Raw genomic sequence first — 18,014 nt, forward strand, 5'->3', positions numbered from 1 at the left:
AAAGCTGATGGCAATTAGAACATTGTTTGAGCTTTCAACACAACCTAATGAGGAGGTACATCAATTTTGGTTTGAGTTTTTCTTGCCATTCTTCTTTTTCTTAGAAATCAAATGTCATTGCACTCTTAATATGAGAAAAAATGGTGACCATACTGATATTCTTAAAAAAGGAATAGTGGTAAGTTCCCTTATGTGTCACATTACTCCGTCTAGTCCATATTAAGTGAATTATTTAGACTTTTTTCATAGTTCAAAGTAAGTGAATTATTCAAAGTTCATGAAAATTGTTGGAACTCTTTTCCATATTTACTCTTCATTTAATGAGATTCTTAACTTCTTTACATTTTCTAGGAGACTAGTTTGAAAATAATCAAAAAGGTAATAGTGGAAAATGGTCTTTAATTTATGTCCTTAAATATTTTTCTTAAGGGTTGTGCCATACTTAAACAATTCACTTAATATGGTCTAGAGCGAGTATAAGTCTAGTAATATCATTTTCAGTGCTATTAATATACAGGAACATCAAAACATTCATGTTTCTGAGTAAACCCTCCCAGAAAAAATATCTATTAATTTATATGCAGATTGATGAAGGGCAAGTTGCTAGTACAGGAATGGTTGCACCAAGTTATGTTCAGAAAGTTGCACTGAGTATTCTTGTTATAACTGTCGAATACCAAATTTTTTAAATACGCATGCCAAATATCATAATATCGGAACTGTGGTGTCAAAAATCTCAGTTTTGGTATCTACCATACCATGCCAACCCTTAATTATGACCGAACTAGGGAAATTTGTGCTATTAACCTAAAGATATAAAATGAATCTAGTTTGCACTAGCATATAACTAAAGTAATTCTCTTGACTTTCAATGTAGACATTAAAAACTTTTGTTTTATTGTATTGGATTTCAATGGTGTTCGGGCCAACTAACACACACCTATACTAATTCCACGGTGTACCTACTATCACCCACCAACACTGATACCTGTAATTTTGTCCACCAAGGCCTATATAAATGGAAAGAAATCAACTAGCTTTTTTGCCTTCACTGGGATTTGATTCGAGAATACATGGTTCTTAATCCACTTCATTGACTACTAGGCTATACCCTTTGGTGCCCAATAGTCATATAGAAATTTTTTGTGGGCTGCTATTATGCGTTTTGCAATAGTTATGAGAACTCAATTAGTTGATCTTGCTTTAGTGGCTTCATTGCAACAGCGTTAGGACTTCTAATCAACCATGGTTATCATGAATTTAACATATTGTTTCAATATTTTGCATTCATTACAGTGTTGTCTCAGAAGGAAGATGGATGTGTTGCTGGTTTCTTGGAAGAGCGCTTGAACGTGGGTCTTAATTTCATTTTATCAGCCGAGGTAGGTTGCATCTAGACTTCTCTATCTTGTCATAGCTCCTTCACAGAATACATGTTCCCAATGACTTTCATTTTGGGTTGAGGACATTTCTCCTTCCCTCAATGACGCCGAAATATGAAAAGCTTCTTGATTTCGTCCCACCTTTTTTCTGAGAGGCGCATGGATAAAAACTTGGTAGATAAGGGGCACACCCCTCTATCTATTCTTTTCCTTCTTGCTTTTACTAATTCGAATACAATCAATCTCTCACAGGTTGGCTGTATAACTTTCATTATTGTCCTAAATGTGTTCTTTATCGTTTGTTCAGGTCGATCACAAAAAGAAGACTACAAGTTTGGCTTTGGACTCACAGATGAGGTAGTTTGAACAGGGATTAGGTTTTGATATATGAGCACAAGTAAGATTGAAAGCATCTTAGCAAGTGATTTCTTTTCTCAACATAAAAGAATCGACTTTTCACTTACTTACTACTTATTAAATACCGGCTTGAACAAGGAAATTGGTTCCTTACCTTCTCTATTTCCTTCCCTGTGATTGACTGCTTTTTCTTCATTTTTCTGTACTTCAGGAGGAAGAGATCGCTTGGTTCAACTTCCACTGGTGATGGTGATCCCTTCTTGAAAACAGTATATTCAGTTGAATTTGAATATTCTAATAATAAGATCGAATCAATTCCTATTTGAAAAGAGGAAGTATTTTTATCAAGCTGACATGGTTTCTAGAGCATCCTTATCAACTGGTGCAACTAGTCACTTGTAGTTGATTTTGCAATTTGAGACATTCTTTAGATATGCACAATATAGTTGTGTATAATAGACATACGACCCTTTCCTCAATCTGCGCATAGCGGGAAATTAGTGCTTTTAGACGTTCTTTAGAATTTGTAGAGTTGACTTTATTCAGATGGAGAGATCTACCATTCTGATTTTATTATTTGTGACATATTTGGTTACTATGTGCTTAATAGTTAATACTACAAAGGTAGTTGCAGTAAATATCTTTTTAATATGATTTAATTGCAGTTACATTATTAGTAGGCGTGGATTAATCATCTATAAAATTAACTCAATCGATTTTGATTTGCTTAATTCAACTCACTTAAAAAATATAAGAGGGGGTTGAAGAAAATAAAGTAGCTGGAGAGAACAGAAGAAACATAATAATGAGGGGAAGATCAATTTTTATGGATTTGCTATAAAATTCACAAGTATAGCTATGTTTCGTATATTTTTAAAATAATTATCATTATAAAAGGTAATTAGGGGAGAGATAAATACACTATTGTGGTAGTCAAGACGGCTGATTCCCCTGGGCTGAATATTTTAAAATAGAACTTGTTCAAAACGTACAATTGATAGGATATTTTAGGTCAACACAATATTTGAATTATTTTAGAATACATTTCTGGAGGTTTATATTTATATATGATGATCTGTGAGTAGTGTTTGGACATGAGCAGAAATATTGAATAACATACAATGAGTTTTGGAACTCAACTATGGAAAATACGTTAATATCCAGTTATAAATTAAACACAAACAGATGTGCTACTCTTTTGATAACCGTATAAATGACAACATGCATGTGATGAAAATGAGAAATGCAAACTAATACTGACTCCGTCCACTTTTAATTGTCATATTTTCCTTTTTAGAGCCAAATTATAAAAACTTTGACTAATATTTTACAATGTATTTTTTCATTATATTGATATGCAAAAAATTGCAATTTATAGTACTTTTCGTATAGTTTTTGAATATCTGAATTTTTTGTTTAAAATATCAAATTAATGTAATCTAATTTAACTTTGAAAACTAGTCAAATTGACTTTTGAGAACCAAAATAAAAATGGACGGAGGGAGTAATTCATTATTATAGTGCAGCATTGAATTTAAAGCTTTGCTCGAGTCCTGTGCCTTGTCCTGAATGAAGGTATTATTATCTGGGATGCAAGTTAAAAATTCGACTGTTGTAATAACTTATGTTTTGCACCAGGTGCGACCTAGTGGTCAATGACGTGGGTTTAAGCACCATGAGGTCTCAGGTTCAATCCTAGCTTAGAAAAACACTAGGTGATTTCTTCTCATTTGTTCTAGCATTAGTAGATAAAGTTAACTGATACTTGTTGGTTGGAGGGAACAAATATCCCGTGAAATTAGTTTATTAAGTTAGTCTTTAGAATCATTTGAATTTAATTTTAAGTTGAGTTCTAACTGACTGAGATAAATGCATGTTTCATGAAATAAGACATTTTCTGAATATCCTTCAACATCTATAATCATGCCTTCTCTGTTTGGTCAAAAAAAAATTGTGCCTTCCAAAATATGACTTATCAAGCGTGTGGTATAATTGGTCGATAAAGTGAATTAAGAATCATAAGGTCTCAATTCAAATCCTAGCAGATGATCTCTTTCCATCTATCCACTATCCTAATACGTGGTAACTATAATTAGTGGAAGGTGGTAGTTATTTTGTGGAAAGTTTGGACACCATGATTGTCAATTTTTATTTTTATTTTCTTACAAAAAAAAAAACTTATGAACTTGCATTTTACGTTTTGGCTTTTTTGTCTCCTGAATAAACTTGTTTGTATGCAATATTTTTCATTTTCTTTGTGTCTACTGCACTAAACCATTTTCTTTGTGTTGCTTATAACAACTAACAGTTGGAATTAAAAGTTGTTTATTATGGCAGTTTCATCTTGTTATATGGGATTAATGATGACATATTTTCAAGAGCATTCTATAGCTCTTTGAAAGTTGTTTAATATAGCAGTTTCATCTTGTTATTTAAGCTTTTTAACATATTGTCATTGTTATGGGAAGCCTTGGTGCAAAAGTAAAAGTTATTGTCATGTGGTGAAGATGTCGTAAGTTCAAATGGCAATAACAACATTTTTTCCCTTCTATTTTTAATCAAGTTTTTGCACAGAATGCCGTGGTTAAGGCCTAATGTTCTGAAATGGAACTTATGTCTTACAACACAACTTTGCGGCTCGAGACTTCTCCTCTCGTTGGCATAATTTGTGTCTCGCAAATTTTTCATGTCGGGTATTTTTGGCTAAATTTTTGTTACTCAAAGGGCAAAAATTCGAAATCACCCCAAAACAAGAGCATTCGCGCTAATGACTCAATTTTAATTCACCAAAGTGGTAGGGGTTTAGCGGGAAGGTCTATTAAAAGGAACAAACTAGTGAGTCAATTAGGTAGGAGTCATTCAAGTCTTAAAAATTGAGTAGAAGTGACAAATAGTATTAATCAGGTTAAAAGATGTTTTCTCAATAGTCCCAAACTTTTAACTTTTACACTTTAGTCCAACAACTATCGTAGTTGTGAGGACAACTACGAAAGATGTTATTAGTTCAGTCTTTTTATTAATATTAAAAATAAAAAGTATAAATTATAGGAACCACATATTATAAGTACTAAATAACATTCTATCCCTTCTAGTTTTCTATTTACCAAAATCCCTTAAAAATGATGTTTGCGGGATACATAGCGTTGTGCATGGGATACATTAGGTTTGATACACTCCACATAGCGGGATACATAGCGTTGTGCACGGGATACATTAGGTTTGATACATTCCACATAGCGGGATACATAGCTTTGTGCACGGGATACATGCGGGATACATAGCGTTGTGCACGGGATACATAACGTTTGATACATTCCACATAGCGGGATACATAGCATTGTGCACGGGATACATGCGGGATACATAGGTAAATAAGGGATTTTTGAAATTTTTGAAATAAGTAGGGATAAATGGATATTAAAGTACGTAAATGGAGTGTAGTTAAATAATTTGTCCAAATAAAAAAGTAGAGAAAAAGTAATGGGGCCCACTTGTCCTTTTTCTTAATTGGAAACCTACAATACACTTTTAGCTCATTTTTTCAGATTTAGCAACCCCTACCTGTATATTAACAACCAAAAGGTGAATACATGTAGTTAGGGGATAACAAACCTATCCACCACAGCTTCAAAAGACAGAAGAGTTGTTGCTCCAGCCTACACAAAAAATTACAGGTTAAATCATTTCTCTTGTAAAGCATCCATGAATAATCAACCTAACAGACACAAGTAAACTACACATCAAAGAACTTTTTTCAAGTCCTAACTCTGAAGTTGATAATTTGGTCCTCATCCATCTTTGAAGTTTTGACCAAAATAAGCTATTTAAAAAACCAATTCACCAAACTAATACGCTTTTTAAATTTTTTACAAAAGTAGTATAAACGTACTTCATGGTAACGTTTTAGGTTATTTTTATTTTAAAAATTCAACGAACAAAAACTGACGGAACTGACGACGTTAAATGAATAAACGTTACTGTGAGTAACGTTTTACGTGTAAAACGTTACTCACAATAACGTTTATTGAAAATCCAATCATGTCAACCCTGCAAATGCAGAATCAAATCCTGCAAATTTAAAATGTTACTCATAGTAACGTTTTAGGTTTAAAACGTTACTCACAGTAACGTTTTAGGTGTAAGAATCCTTTGACTCCTGCAAATTTAGCTATAAAACGTTACTCATAGTAACGTTTTACCTCAAAAACGTGACTGTCAGTTACGACACTCTGTTAAAGTCTTCCTTCATTTTTTAAACTGACCACATGTGATTGTAAAATAAATGTTGCTGTAAGGAATGTTTTGCATATTCCAACAATATTCAACAAAACTTTTACTTGTGTTGCCCATTGTTAAAATAATATTCACAAAACTTTATTAGGTAATAAGTCAAGTGTATCATATTATTAAGAGATTTTTTAAAATAATATTAATAAATTAGAAAAATAATTTTAAAGCTATAGTAAGAACTTAACATAATATGATAAACTTGACTTATTCTAATTTTGCAGGAGTTGAAGACCCGTGATTGGATTCTTAGTAAACGTTACTCATAGTAACGTTTTAGGTGTAAAACGTTGCTGTGAGTGACGTTTTAGGTGTAAAACGTTACTCATAGTAACGTTTTAAATTTGCAGGATTTGATTCTGCATTTGCAAGGTTGATGTGATCGGATTCTCAATAAACGTTATTGGGAGTAACGTTTTACACCTAAAACGTTACTTACAGTAACGTTTATTCATTTAATGTCGTCAGTTCCGTCAGTTTTTGTCAGTTGAATTTTTAAAATAAAAATAACCTAAAACGTTACCATGAAGTACGTTTATACTACTTTTGTAAAAAAATTAAAAAGCGTATTAGTTTGGTGAATTGGTTTTTAAAATAGCTTATTTTGGTCAATGCTTCTCCATCTTTAAAGTGGGTATTTTGTAAGCTTTTGACTCCAGTTAGCTATGGCATCAACAACAATATTTGCTTTCTCTATAGCAAATGCGCAAAACATAATTCTCCTTTCTCTTTCAAGACTTTGATCTTTTCTACTATATTTCTTGATTTACCACTGAGAATCCATCATATTATTGATAGCCATTATCAGTGCACTGGCAAATTGTTAGTGTCATACCTACTAGGATAGCAGTAACTTCAGCAAAATTGTTGGTGCAAGATCCAAAAAAAAGATCTGAAGGCCATCGCGAGATTTTCATTTCCTCCACCAGGGCCAGGATTACCTTCTGAGCAACCATATGTGTTAACCTTATAAGGATGCTTGGCCGGCCTGATTAGAATAATCATTAGCTAGATGCATCATGAAGTTAATATGTCAAATTTCTTGTGAGCCGTCAAGCTTTTCATTTCGAGTTTCTCTTCTACAAACATCAGAAGCTTTTCTATACACTGCAGTTAAGCCACCATCATGGTCTATCTGCACGGACTTCAATTTTCCTGTCAAAAGAGGATCACAAGAGATTATGTCTTCAATAATTGAGTTTAGAGAAACAAAAGTAGTATACATTCAAGATTCAGCAAGTCGCATACTTTCCTCTATATTTGTCTTCCCCAACTTCAACCTTTTTATACTACTCAATGTGTGACATAATCGAACATCCCCACCTTCAAAAACCCTTGACAGACCCTTTGAGACTTCCTAAACTCATCTCTCCCATTCAAATCTTGCTTTCCTCATTTTTCTCTAATCTTTTCGTGCTACCAAAGTCTCTCATTCTCCCACCACTCGCTTTACTAGAGATCCTTCTTTAGTGTCCTCATCCAACATTTCCCTGACACACCGAAGGCACTGTCTCACTTCACTACTACTATTATGACATAACTTTGCCATTTCTACAAACCCACCCTTCTTAAGTTACGCTTTCTAACGCAATACAAACAACACTTGATATGGAACTTAGTATCAGGAATAAAACATATATATATATATATATTGGTAGCGTTGCTCAGTTATGGAATTTATTTCTTATTCTCACAGACACAAAATGGACCATGCCTGAGCACACTGTGGATCTTTTGAGCTGCTGGATTAGAAGAGGTGGAAGCAAGAGCCAGAAGAGATGGTGGAAATTCATTCCACATTGCATTTGGTGGACTGTGGAGAGAGAGAGAGAGTAGAACACCACAAACCTTTGCTTCCGTTTCCTTTTGAAGATAAGTCCAATTCCATTCATAAAGTTAAATGGAATTGCGTTGTATCTTTCTTTTTTTGGTGTAAAGAAGCAGATATAGAGGAATTAGAGCCTGTAGATCTGTTAGGCTCTCTGTAAGTAGTTTCCCCCTTATTCTCTTATTCTGCTCCTCTTTTGAAGGTCTCCAGCATATCCTTAATGCTGAGGAATACAATATCACCAGTACCATTTTAGTCTCGTTATCCCACAAATCACCCACAAAAATGACATTGCCATCTTCTCAATTGTGCTCGACAAGCTAATTGCTAATGTCATCCTAAAACTTCTTTGTTAGTATTGATCTAGTTATGTACTCATCTACACCCACAAAAATGACACATCAAAAACGTTTGAAGAATACCCTAAAAGTATCCTTTTTAGGCTCCAACCCTCAATTCCCCTCCTAAGATACACATCAAAGAAGCCTCTAATTCAAGTGGAAAGTCTTCAAAATATCCACATAAAAATCTACAGAGGTCATTTTTTTAGAAATTAAATATCAATAATCCTAAGATCATTTTTTCACTACCCAAAATACCTCCATACTTAGACATCCACAATGTTATAGCACAGAGTAAGGGATGGTATCAAGTGTGAGATTTTGATGACCAAAATGGAGTTAAGTTTCTGCACAAAGAAAGCTAAAGACTTTTACTTCAAACAAGAATTGAATCAATTAAAACACTGAAGGTGTGCCCAAATGGTCAATGAAGTGAGTCTCAGGTTTAACTGCCTGTTTGGTTGGGCTTATAAAAAGTAACTTAGAAGTCAAAAACTAAAAGTCACAAGTAGATGATACCCTACTTTTGGCTTTTGACTTATTTTTAAATTAAATTTCTTTGGCACTCACTTTTACTAGTGAAAGCAAGGGGTTGGAGCCATTCACCTACAATAGTAACAAACTATTGCTAAGCATAAAGCTTAGTGGCACACAAACTTAGGGTTTGGAGCCATTAATTTCTCCAATTCCCATAAAATAGAACACTGCAATATATATCATATCAAACTTAAACACATGAATTTAACTAAAGCTAAGTAAGGCGTTCAAGATATGAATTCTAGAAATGAGCTTATCAAAATCACCATCAAATACTTAATGAAGGTAGATGCTTCAAGAAAATCAAATACCAAACCATAAAGTAGTTCAAGATGCAAATATTAAAAATTTCAAGTGTCAAGAAGCTTCCCAGAGCTAATTCGAAATTCCACCAATTAGTTAATTTTACCTAATACTACGTCAAGCAATTACATCAAAGCATTATTGATTAAAAAAGAAGAGCCGGAGTCTTAATCAAGTAGGATCATCACCCAAAAAATCAAGACGATAAAAAGTCATGTTGGAAGTGGATTTTTTTTGGTAACTAGTCACGTGTATTAATCACCAAGTAGTGAATGATAAGAACCACAAATAAGCTACATTGCACCTTCCCGTTCCATATAAAAGTCACTTATACATCAAAAAACACTACCTTGTCACGTCCCGCCACATCACAGTTAAATTTTGCGTCCGGATAGGGGCGAAAGGGTCTAGAGTTGTGGAGAGGTTTCCGAAAAACTCTAGAACCCTTTAGATTATTCAAGAAGGCTAGAGAATTCCCTCTAGAATAACTTAGAAGGCAATGGAAGGTCCTACATAGTTTCCAAGAAAGCCTTAGAACATTCTAGAGAATTCTAGAAGAGGGACTAGATATTTTCTTGAAAAGCTTTAGAATTTCCTAGAATTAGTAGAAGATTCTAGGGAGGGACCAAAGTGTAAATAGTTTAGGAACTTGTAAAGTAAATATTAATTACATTTTAGTCCCTAGGAGGTAGTATAAATAGATGTGCCCCTCATTTGCAAGGCACCATCCAAGCAAGCTACCAAGAAAGAAAGTGTAAAGCATTCTTCCAAGCAATATAAGCCTTCTTCCAAAATACTCTAAGTCTTCCTCTTCATTCTCTTAGCGATCTTAGTTTCAAAGGGTTTACTTGAGCTTACAAGATCGTGAAAGATTCGTGAGTAAATTGTCAAGTGCCGCACGGAGTTTTAGTGAGAATTCTAAGTCCGTGACAACCCACTATCTATGGAATGTAAACAACATCATCAAAAGGATAGCTTCTAGAACACAACTCTTAGAATGAAAGCTATTTCCCAAGCTAGTCTATCTGTAGTTCTCTTTCTGCACTAAGACTCTGGAATCCCTTCCAGACCAAATGACATGGAGATATTCTTTGTAAACCATCTTTTAGAATATGAGCTGAAGTAGGAAAGTGGCTTTTTATTCATAGTTTCATACTTAAATTGGACGTAAGTCCATAAATAAGATGAATCGTAAATTCAAAGTCAAGATGCGCAAGATCCAAACTATTCCAAGAGACGTGTCAAAATAAGTGATAGTCACGATCACAAGAAGGACAAAGTCCCAAAAGAATGCAATAGTGCTCTAGCAATCCGTATATGTGGGTGAGTTAAATTATCTTACAAAAATTATTTCCCGTTTACACCAATGTGATGTTAACGTATTCATAACCCAACTACAAAATTGTACCCTCAGTGATAACTAATTTATGCAAAGTGTCCAAGAGTCAAGACATACTTTCTGAACCGACAAAACAAGAAAACTAGTAAAGTAGCAACAAAATAAATATGACAACAGCAACATCAGCATACCCAGTGTAATCCAACAAGTGGGGTCTAGGGAGAGTACAATGTAAGCTGAACTTACCCTTACCTTGGGAGGTAGAGAGGTGGTTTCTGATAGACCCTTGGTCTCAAGGAACAATATCTAAGCAAAACAAATTGAAAGGAAAATTCAAGTTTATGTGCAAACGTCGAAGCTTTAGTGTTCCTAGAGCTCAAACAACATCAAGGAAGTATAGATCCTCAAAGCAAAGAATCAAACAATTATGTCGACCTCCTTATCTAGAGTAAGTAGCTTTAGTACCTTAATACACAACCAAACACCCACTTAGGGTCTGAAATCTGAAGAGGTTTAAAGCAAACCATGATGAATATCAAAAGGGGAACTAAATGGGCCACAACCATTCATAAAACTTTAAGAAAAAAAATCTGCCAGAAACGCTGCCTGCTTTGTGCCCCATTTTTCACACAGTAAACAGAGGAATTAAGAATTTTTGTAAAACATGTGAAAGTCATGGATATTTCTTTTATCTTTTTACAGTCTATTGAATCACCTCAATCCAAGTTATTGGTAAAAAGATATGAGCTCATTACTCACTGTTTAGTTCATAAACAGGATTGAATTCCTTATTTTCAAGATCTCAAATTTTTTAACAAAAGAACACTAGAATATTTCACTAAAAGATGTTGTATAAGAAGCTTACCACAAGTTTGAGAGAGTTCCTTCACAAATTCAAAACCTATTGATTCTTGGAGCCAACATTCCTACATATATTCAAAAGATGGAAACGAGAAATTTTATGCAACAAAAATATGATCTTGATGATAGTTGGAGAATAGCACTTGTGTCGATTGTCGATTGAGAGCTCCCCAATGTAGGGTTAGAAGAAGAAGCGACTTCTGAAAACTAAAAAGGGGTTTTGCTAATAAAGGGCTTATCTAGTTATCTTAGATGAGTAGAAAGTTAGTACGATTTATATCAAATCACAAAGTGGACTTCAAAGATTCAACAAGATATAACAAGTCTTCTCTTCTTTTTCAAACAAAATTTAAATTCAAGAGAAGTGATTAAAAAAATAGTTACTATAAAAACAATATCATCTAAAGGCACATAATAAATTTACAAAATTTGTGGTGTTACATCATCATTGTCGCTCACTTCTTCGTGATGAATGGATGTTCTAATGCCTGGGAAACAGTGATTCTCCTTAGAGGATCTAACACAAATATTCTCTCCATCAAATCTTTAAAGTGAGCCAGTCAGCCAACATCTTTAATTCTTCACCTGGGTCACCTGAAATTACTGAACTGATATCTTTCGGCTTGATGTTGACAATCAGCTTCCTAATAGCCTGCAAACAAATACAATCACATCCAAAACTTAGAAGTACATCAAAGTTATTACCATTCATCACTAAAGGGTTGTTTATCAGGAATCGACAAGACAGGCTTAAGGGGTCTACAAGACATACCTTCTTTGTAACAGGATCGTCTTCAGTGGCAAGGAAGTTCAGATCTTGGTCAAAATGCTGATATGTAAATGCACCCTGTGATAAAAGAGGAACAAAAAGTACTATTGTTTCCATACTAGCTATATCATGTCAGTATTTATTACAACAATAAATAAAAGCAGCTACCTAATGCAATCATCATAACAGAATTGTCCACAGCGAATAGTGACCAGACTATGAATGATTTTGTTCAGATTGGGGTAATATAGAGAATGTCTTAAGACGAACCTTTCTAAGCATCTTCTTCGGAAATGGACCTTTCAGTTCCATATGAAGACGGAGCATGTCATTATTAGAACGACCTGGAAATAAGACTTTCCCAGCATAAAGCTCAAACAAACAGCAACCTACTGACCAAATATCCATCGAATGATCGTATGACAAGCCAAGTACTGCAACAAGAAAAAATACATTAGCAAACAAAAGAGACAGATCCATACAACTACTTGGGATCAAAACAATGGAGCATCAAACAAAAAAAAAAGTGAAAGGAAGGTCAAAAAAATAAATAGATGGTAAATCTTGAGAATTGATACTTACTGATCTCGGAGGCGCGATAAAAGCGGCTCACGAGGTATGGAGTGATTTCGTTTTTGCCAGCAAACATAGCATTGCCAAAGTCACAAAGCTTCAGCTTGTCTTTCGCTTCATTTACCTTAACAATTAAATACAGAAAAGTCATCATATGCATACAAAAGCAAAAGATAGAATACTCAAACATTCCACTTACCAAGATGTTGTCGGGTTTAATATCACAATGAAGCACGCCACAACTCTTTAGATGCTTCAAAGCACTGAAAAGTTGCTTCGCATAAAGCCTCACAACGTCGAGGCTGAGTCCAATGTTACGCCCAAACTTCTTCTGGAGCCCACGGAGATTCATCCAGAGAGACTCAAATACTAGACAAAGATGATTCCGGTACTTGAAGCTAGAGACTAAATGAACACAGCAGCGCTTGTCTTTAGGATCTGCAGCAACCAGCTTCTTCAATATGACCAACTCTTCCATACCCGCTTTATACCTGATGAGCAGAAGCAACAAAATTAGGACACAAAAAAAAACAAGCAAGGTCGGCAAACAATGGAGAAATTAATAGACTATCTCACATCGTATCATTATTACGAATGATTTTTATAGCTACTTCTGTCGGGTCACCGGGTCTAGCCTTCAAATCTTTAGCTCGAACGACAGTAGAAAAGACGCCTTTCCCATGAGCAGCAAGAATCTCATAACGGCCATCAAGAATTTCTCCGAATCGGTATCCTGCAAAAAACGATGAGAAAGAATTAGACCATCAACTAAGACAACAGTTACCAGCCATTACAGGATTAGTTGACAAAAATAAGCAGAAGGATAAAGCTACTTTTTTGAGGTAACAATGTCAACTTGCAGTATGACATATCAAATAACAGAATGAAGGAACTGTCATGAGCAAATATCAAGGAAGAGGGAGAAAAAAACAAATTTAGAAGTGTCAACATGCTCTGAAGTAAAAGCTCAAATAAGAAGGATCCAAGCAAAATGTGAGACTAAACACTTACTATAATACCCTTCCGGATCATTCCAGTTATCATGAAGACAATTGCGCTCGGTCGGCATGCCATCTCCTTTGCCCTGCAAAACAGATATAACCAGACAAACATGATATTTGTTTACTTATTACAGCCTGATTTGACAAAGAAAGGACTCTCCATAGGCAAAATAAATTATTTCGTACAATTCAGTCTAAGCACGAGTACAAAGAATAGAACAATCCTCTCTTTTTCTCACTTATAGGCCAGGGTTTTCCCTTGGAGCATACAGCACAAGGTAGAGGGATTCATAGAATCAATAGAGTTCAAACAATACATGATTCCTAGATATCACACTCTAAACTGAACAGTAATAGCAAAAACTGCCACCAAGTAATACACTTCCACAATATGGACAAAGGGAATACCCTTCAACTAGAAACATATAATAATAAAATAAAAGATTTTGTAGTCATCATTTCAATAAATGGTACCCCATTTTTACGTTGCATTTTGGGTTCAGTAGGAAAGAAAGGGACACTCACATTTTGTTTGAATTAATATAATAATAATAATAATAATAATGATATTCTCCGACAATGTTTCCAAGACAGACTCACCATTTTCGGAATGGCAGCAGGTGATTCTCCAAATATATCGTCACAAAACATGTCAGCCGACCTCTCACTCTATAAAGTGTTAACACAGTAGGTCAATCATCAGATAGAGGAAGCCAGCATTTAGGAAATATGCTGAAGGAGAAAAAGCTATACCAACCTGTTGCTTAACTTGGTCATTATACTCCGGTTGATGCTGTTGGAGATATTCAATTTGTTTCGCAAGCTCTTTCACTAGCTCCTCTGTTGGAAACTGCAAAGTAATGACAAATGATCAGAAAAGTAAGCTGTATTATCAGCATGCCAAAGTATTTTTTATTTTTTTTGAGAATTATCAGCATGCCAAAGTATTTGAGCCCAGTTGCAAGAAACTCCATTGGCAAACTATATTCAACAGGTTATTCTCAAAAGTATTCGAGTTAAATTCTAACCTGTTGCTTAACTCCATCCTCATGCTCCTGTTGATGCTGTTTGAAATTTTCTTTTTGTTTAGAAAGCTCCTTCACTAGCTCCTCTGTTGAAAACTGCAAAGTAATGACTATGATCAGAAAAGCTGCAATATCAGCATTTAGAAGTATTATCTCATCAACTAATTTTAAAACAAACCCCTAATGAACGGGAGAAGCATTACGAGCTCACAGAAACTAGTGTTGAAAGATTGGGAAAAAAATGAGCACAAATTCTAACCTGTGGTTGCTGTTGGAGACGTTCAATTTTTTTCTCAAGCGTCTTCACTAGCTCCTCTGTTGAGAACTGCAAAGTAATGACTTATGATCAGAAGAAGTAAGCCGCATTATCAGCATTCCAAAGTATTTGAGCCCAGTGGGGAAGATTTCATCGATAATTCTAAAACAATCCCTAACAAAAGGGGAAAGGAGCTTTTGGGGTTGAGTTAGGCCCAGGTGCCATATTTTTACATCGTATCAGAGCCAGGTCTATCCCCGTTGCACTCCCGGTCCACGCTCTAGTTCGGCCAGGGTGTGAAGGGGGGTGTTAGAGTAGGTAAAAGCCTCACATTGGTTGGGGAAAGGACTAGTCGTCTGCTTAGATGGGCTTGGGCAATTCTCCCATCATGAGCTACCTTTTGGGGTTGAGTTAGACTCATGTGTCATAACTTTACAGTTTGGAAGATAAAACAAAAAAGAAGAATGAGCACAACCAGAAAAGAAAAACCCATTTCAATCTCAGGGTCAAGTGAACACATCTACCTCTGGAGTACCCTGTCCCAGTCCACCAGCTCCAGAAGCCTTCTCATCAGCATTATGACCTCCTGGCAAAGGTGATTTCCCAGAATAAAATGTTGGCTCATCACCATGTACATCTGCACCATTGGTTGGACCATCAATGGGCTCTGGTACAGCACTATCTCCAGCTGCATGCTTCTCAGTAGACCGATTCACATGAACCTCCGCTAATGCCAATAAATAAAAAACACAATTAGATACCAGAAACTCAACAAGAGAGAGAATCATGCAGAGGAATAGCAGAGAAAATCACAGCAAATAGCTCTGAACAAGCTCAGGTGCAATGACAATCTAATAAACTCTGAAGTGAAGACAGTATCCAACTCAACATCCTAAGTTTTATAACATGCACATATAAGAGTTCGAATCCAAAATAAAGCAAGAACTTGGCAGTTAAATTGCTTAGCAAAACTGGGTGATCAATAAGTCAATAACAACAACAACAACATACCCAATATAATCCCACAAGTGGGGTTTGGGTTGGGTAGGATGCACGCCTACCTTACCCCTACCTTTTTGAGGTAGAGAGATTGTTTCCGGTAGTCCCTTGGCTCAAAAGAAGTTGGAAATTGGAACACAACCAACCAAAGACTCTTCCCTCTTCAGATAGAGCTCTACAACAGGCAAGAAGAAATACAGAAAAACAGAATTGAATTATATTTTACAAAAATCACATGTCAAATAACTTACCATTGTCTCCGGATTTTTGTGAAGGCTGATTCTTATACTTTTCAAGAATAGCTTTGTCTGCGCCTTCTGCTCTCCTCCTTAATTCTATCAAGTTCATCTTCTTCTTCCTCCTCTTCCTGTTGAGCAAGTTGGAAAGCAATTTTTTCCTGATAGTCCTTCTGTTCAACTTCATCTCTGCAATGAAAACAAAAACCAGTATTAAAGAAACAGGAAACTAAATACACTGACTATTTTTTTAGTATAAAAAAACATAGAATTGCCAATACCTTTTACGTTTCTCACTCTCTGTCTCTTGAGTTTTTTGCTTTCCAAATTTGAGGAGATTAGCTGCCCTGTCTCTCTCATTGTCAGTCTCATAACGTCTATGGTAAGCATTGCCATCGTCATCAAGGTCATGAAATTTCCACTGCCTACTGGACCTATCATTGTATCTATCCCTATCCTCCCTACTTGGTCCTCTGCTTTCCCTGTCCCTCTTCCTCCTCCCTCTCCCTCTCATATTTTTGATTCTTCATATTGAGCTTTCTCTCTTTTCCTCTCTCTCCCTCTCTCTCTTTCCCTTTCCCTTTCCAACTCTCGCTCCCTATCTTTCTCTCGCATGTGTCTGCTGTAACTAGATTTATGCTCCTTCGAGGATTCCTGATATCCATGGTGATAGTCCCTGAAATGTCCAGTTATATCATCATCCAAGTTACTTGTATATACTTCCCTTTCCATCTCATATGCATACTCCTCCAAAATGCTTTCGGATTGCCATCTTCCTCTATGTGACTCATTAACTTCATTCTGAGAAGATGAGACCCTATGCCTCTTTCCGGGTTTTCTTTCAACCTGCAAATCACTCGCATAGTAATCATTGCTGCTCTTATGCTTTCGACTTACTTGAACCTTGCGTGGTTTAGAATCCAATTCAATTACATAACTAGCATTCTGCGCAGAATTAAAACATAAATGTAACTTTTTCCTAAATATTTTATAAGACAAGGTTTAATTTTCACAAACAAGCAAACAAAAACATAAAAAGAAAGACCTCAGCCATGAGAACACCAACACGCCTAGAGTAACTTTGTCCCCAATGTAATCAATGCTCAGTATGGGAATAGGTAATTATCATGTCTCTCGTTGTTGTGCTACATATTTATTAATCAAGCAGCTGAAACATCATTAGTTACATAAATTTTGCACAAAATCAAAAAAAAATTGTTGCTTCAAGTTAAAACTTTGCATTTAAACCAAAATTAATCGAAGAAATATTGTTGAAACATACCACAGGAACATCGTCAATAATTTCTCCTTCCTCTGGCGTTTGAGGTTCTCCGTCACTTGTTCTACAGTTGCGTGCCATCGGAGAATACGCCGGCGATGAGTCGGTGATGGCGAATAAATCACACGTAGGTTTTAGGGAAACGATAAACGATTATGGACAACAATTTATTTATTTTTTGAAAAAGTAAATTTTTATTCTTATAACTGAATACGTATAAAAGAGGGAATAGGAGAGAAGCTTGGGTCAAGAGGGTAGGTCAGTAATTTACTACATTTTTTGGCTAATCCTTTTCCTTTTGTTAAATATAAATAGATAGGGTAAAAAACGAAGTACATATTTTCCTTTATTAATTGGGGACAAATGGGTAAATAACTACTTTTAACATATGTTATCGGATTATAGTTAAGTAGGCGTTTGGTCATGTGATATCATATCACGATATGGTATCGTGAGATGAAATTAACGTTTGGACATGCGATTTTACGTTGATTCCATATCATGAGATGTGATTCTATATTCCCAAAAACCATGATATCGAATTATATGGTAATTCTATATCATGATTTGAAATATTTTAATACAAAAATTGATCCACAAGTTTATATTTTGTTAAAACAACCCCACATTTATATCGATTA

General features: G+C 35.3%; 1 protein-coding gene and 2 long non-coding RNA genes across 4 annotated transcripts; 1 reads left to right on the plus strand and 2 right to left on the minus strand.

Annotated features, from left to right (window-relative positions):
- Positions 1–10: 10 nt before the first annotated feature.
- On the plus strand, positions 11–2,377 carry LOC125813012 (uncharacterized). Of its 2 annotated transcripts, none has more exons than XR_007442037.1 (3): positions 11–55; positions 1,297–1,382; positions 1,690–2,377. It is a non-coding gene; the product is annotated as an uncharacterized LOC125813012 (long non-coding RNA). The 2 variants fall into 2 exon arrangements; XR_007442036.1 differs by lacking the exon at positions 11–55 and adding an exon at positions 843–1,076.
- A 9,209-nt stretch (positions 2,378–11,586) lies between these two features.
- On the minus strand, positions 11,587–16,608 carry LOC125812847 (serine/threonine-protein kinase prp4-like). Its single transcript, XM_049492305.1, is given in 16 exon segments — positions 11,587–11,795; positions 11,798–11,887; positions 12,008–12,082; positions 12,275–12,438; positions 12,587–12,701; positions 12,777–13,068; positions 13,154–13,310; positions 13,589–13,661; positions 14,179–14,247; positions 14,336–14,428; positions 14,607–14,699; positions 14,863–14,928; positions 15,384–15,586; positions 16,110–16,161; positions 16,163–16,283; positions 16,376–16,608. Coding segments are annotated over 16 exon segments (2,001 nt in total). The 3' UTR covers positions 11,587–11,690.
- A 198-nt stretch (positions 16,609–16,806) lies between these two features.
- Positions 16,807–17,430, minus strand: LOC125813011 (uncharacterized). Its single transcript, XR_007442035.1, has 3 exons — positions 17,377–17,430; positions 17,140–17,262; positions 16,807–17,039 (listed from the first exon to the last, which is right to left on the minus strand). It is a non-coding gene; the product is annotated as an uncharacterized LOC125813011 (long non-coding RNA).
- Positions 17,431–18,014: the final 584 nt, after the last annotated feature.

The sequence above is a fragment of the Solanum verrucosum genome, unplaced genomic scaffold (genome assembly GCF_900185275.1).
Source record: "Solanum verrucosum unplaced genomic scaffold, falcon-dt-bn FXZP01000144.1, whole genome shotgun sequence".
Lineage (NCBI taxonomy): Eukaryota > Viridiplantae > Streptophyta > Magnoliopsida > Solanales > Solanaceae > Solanum > Solanum verrucosum.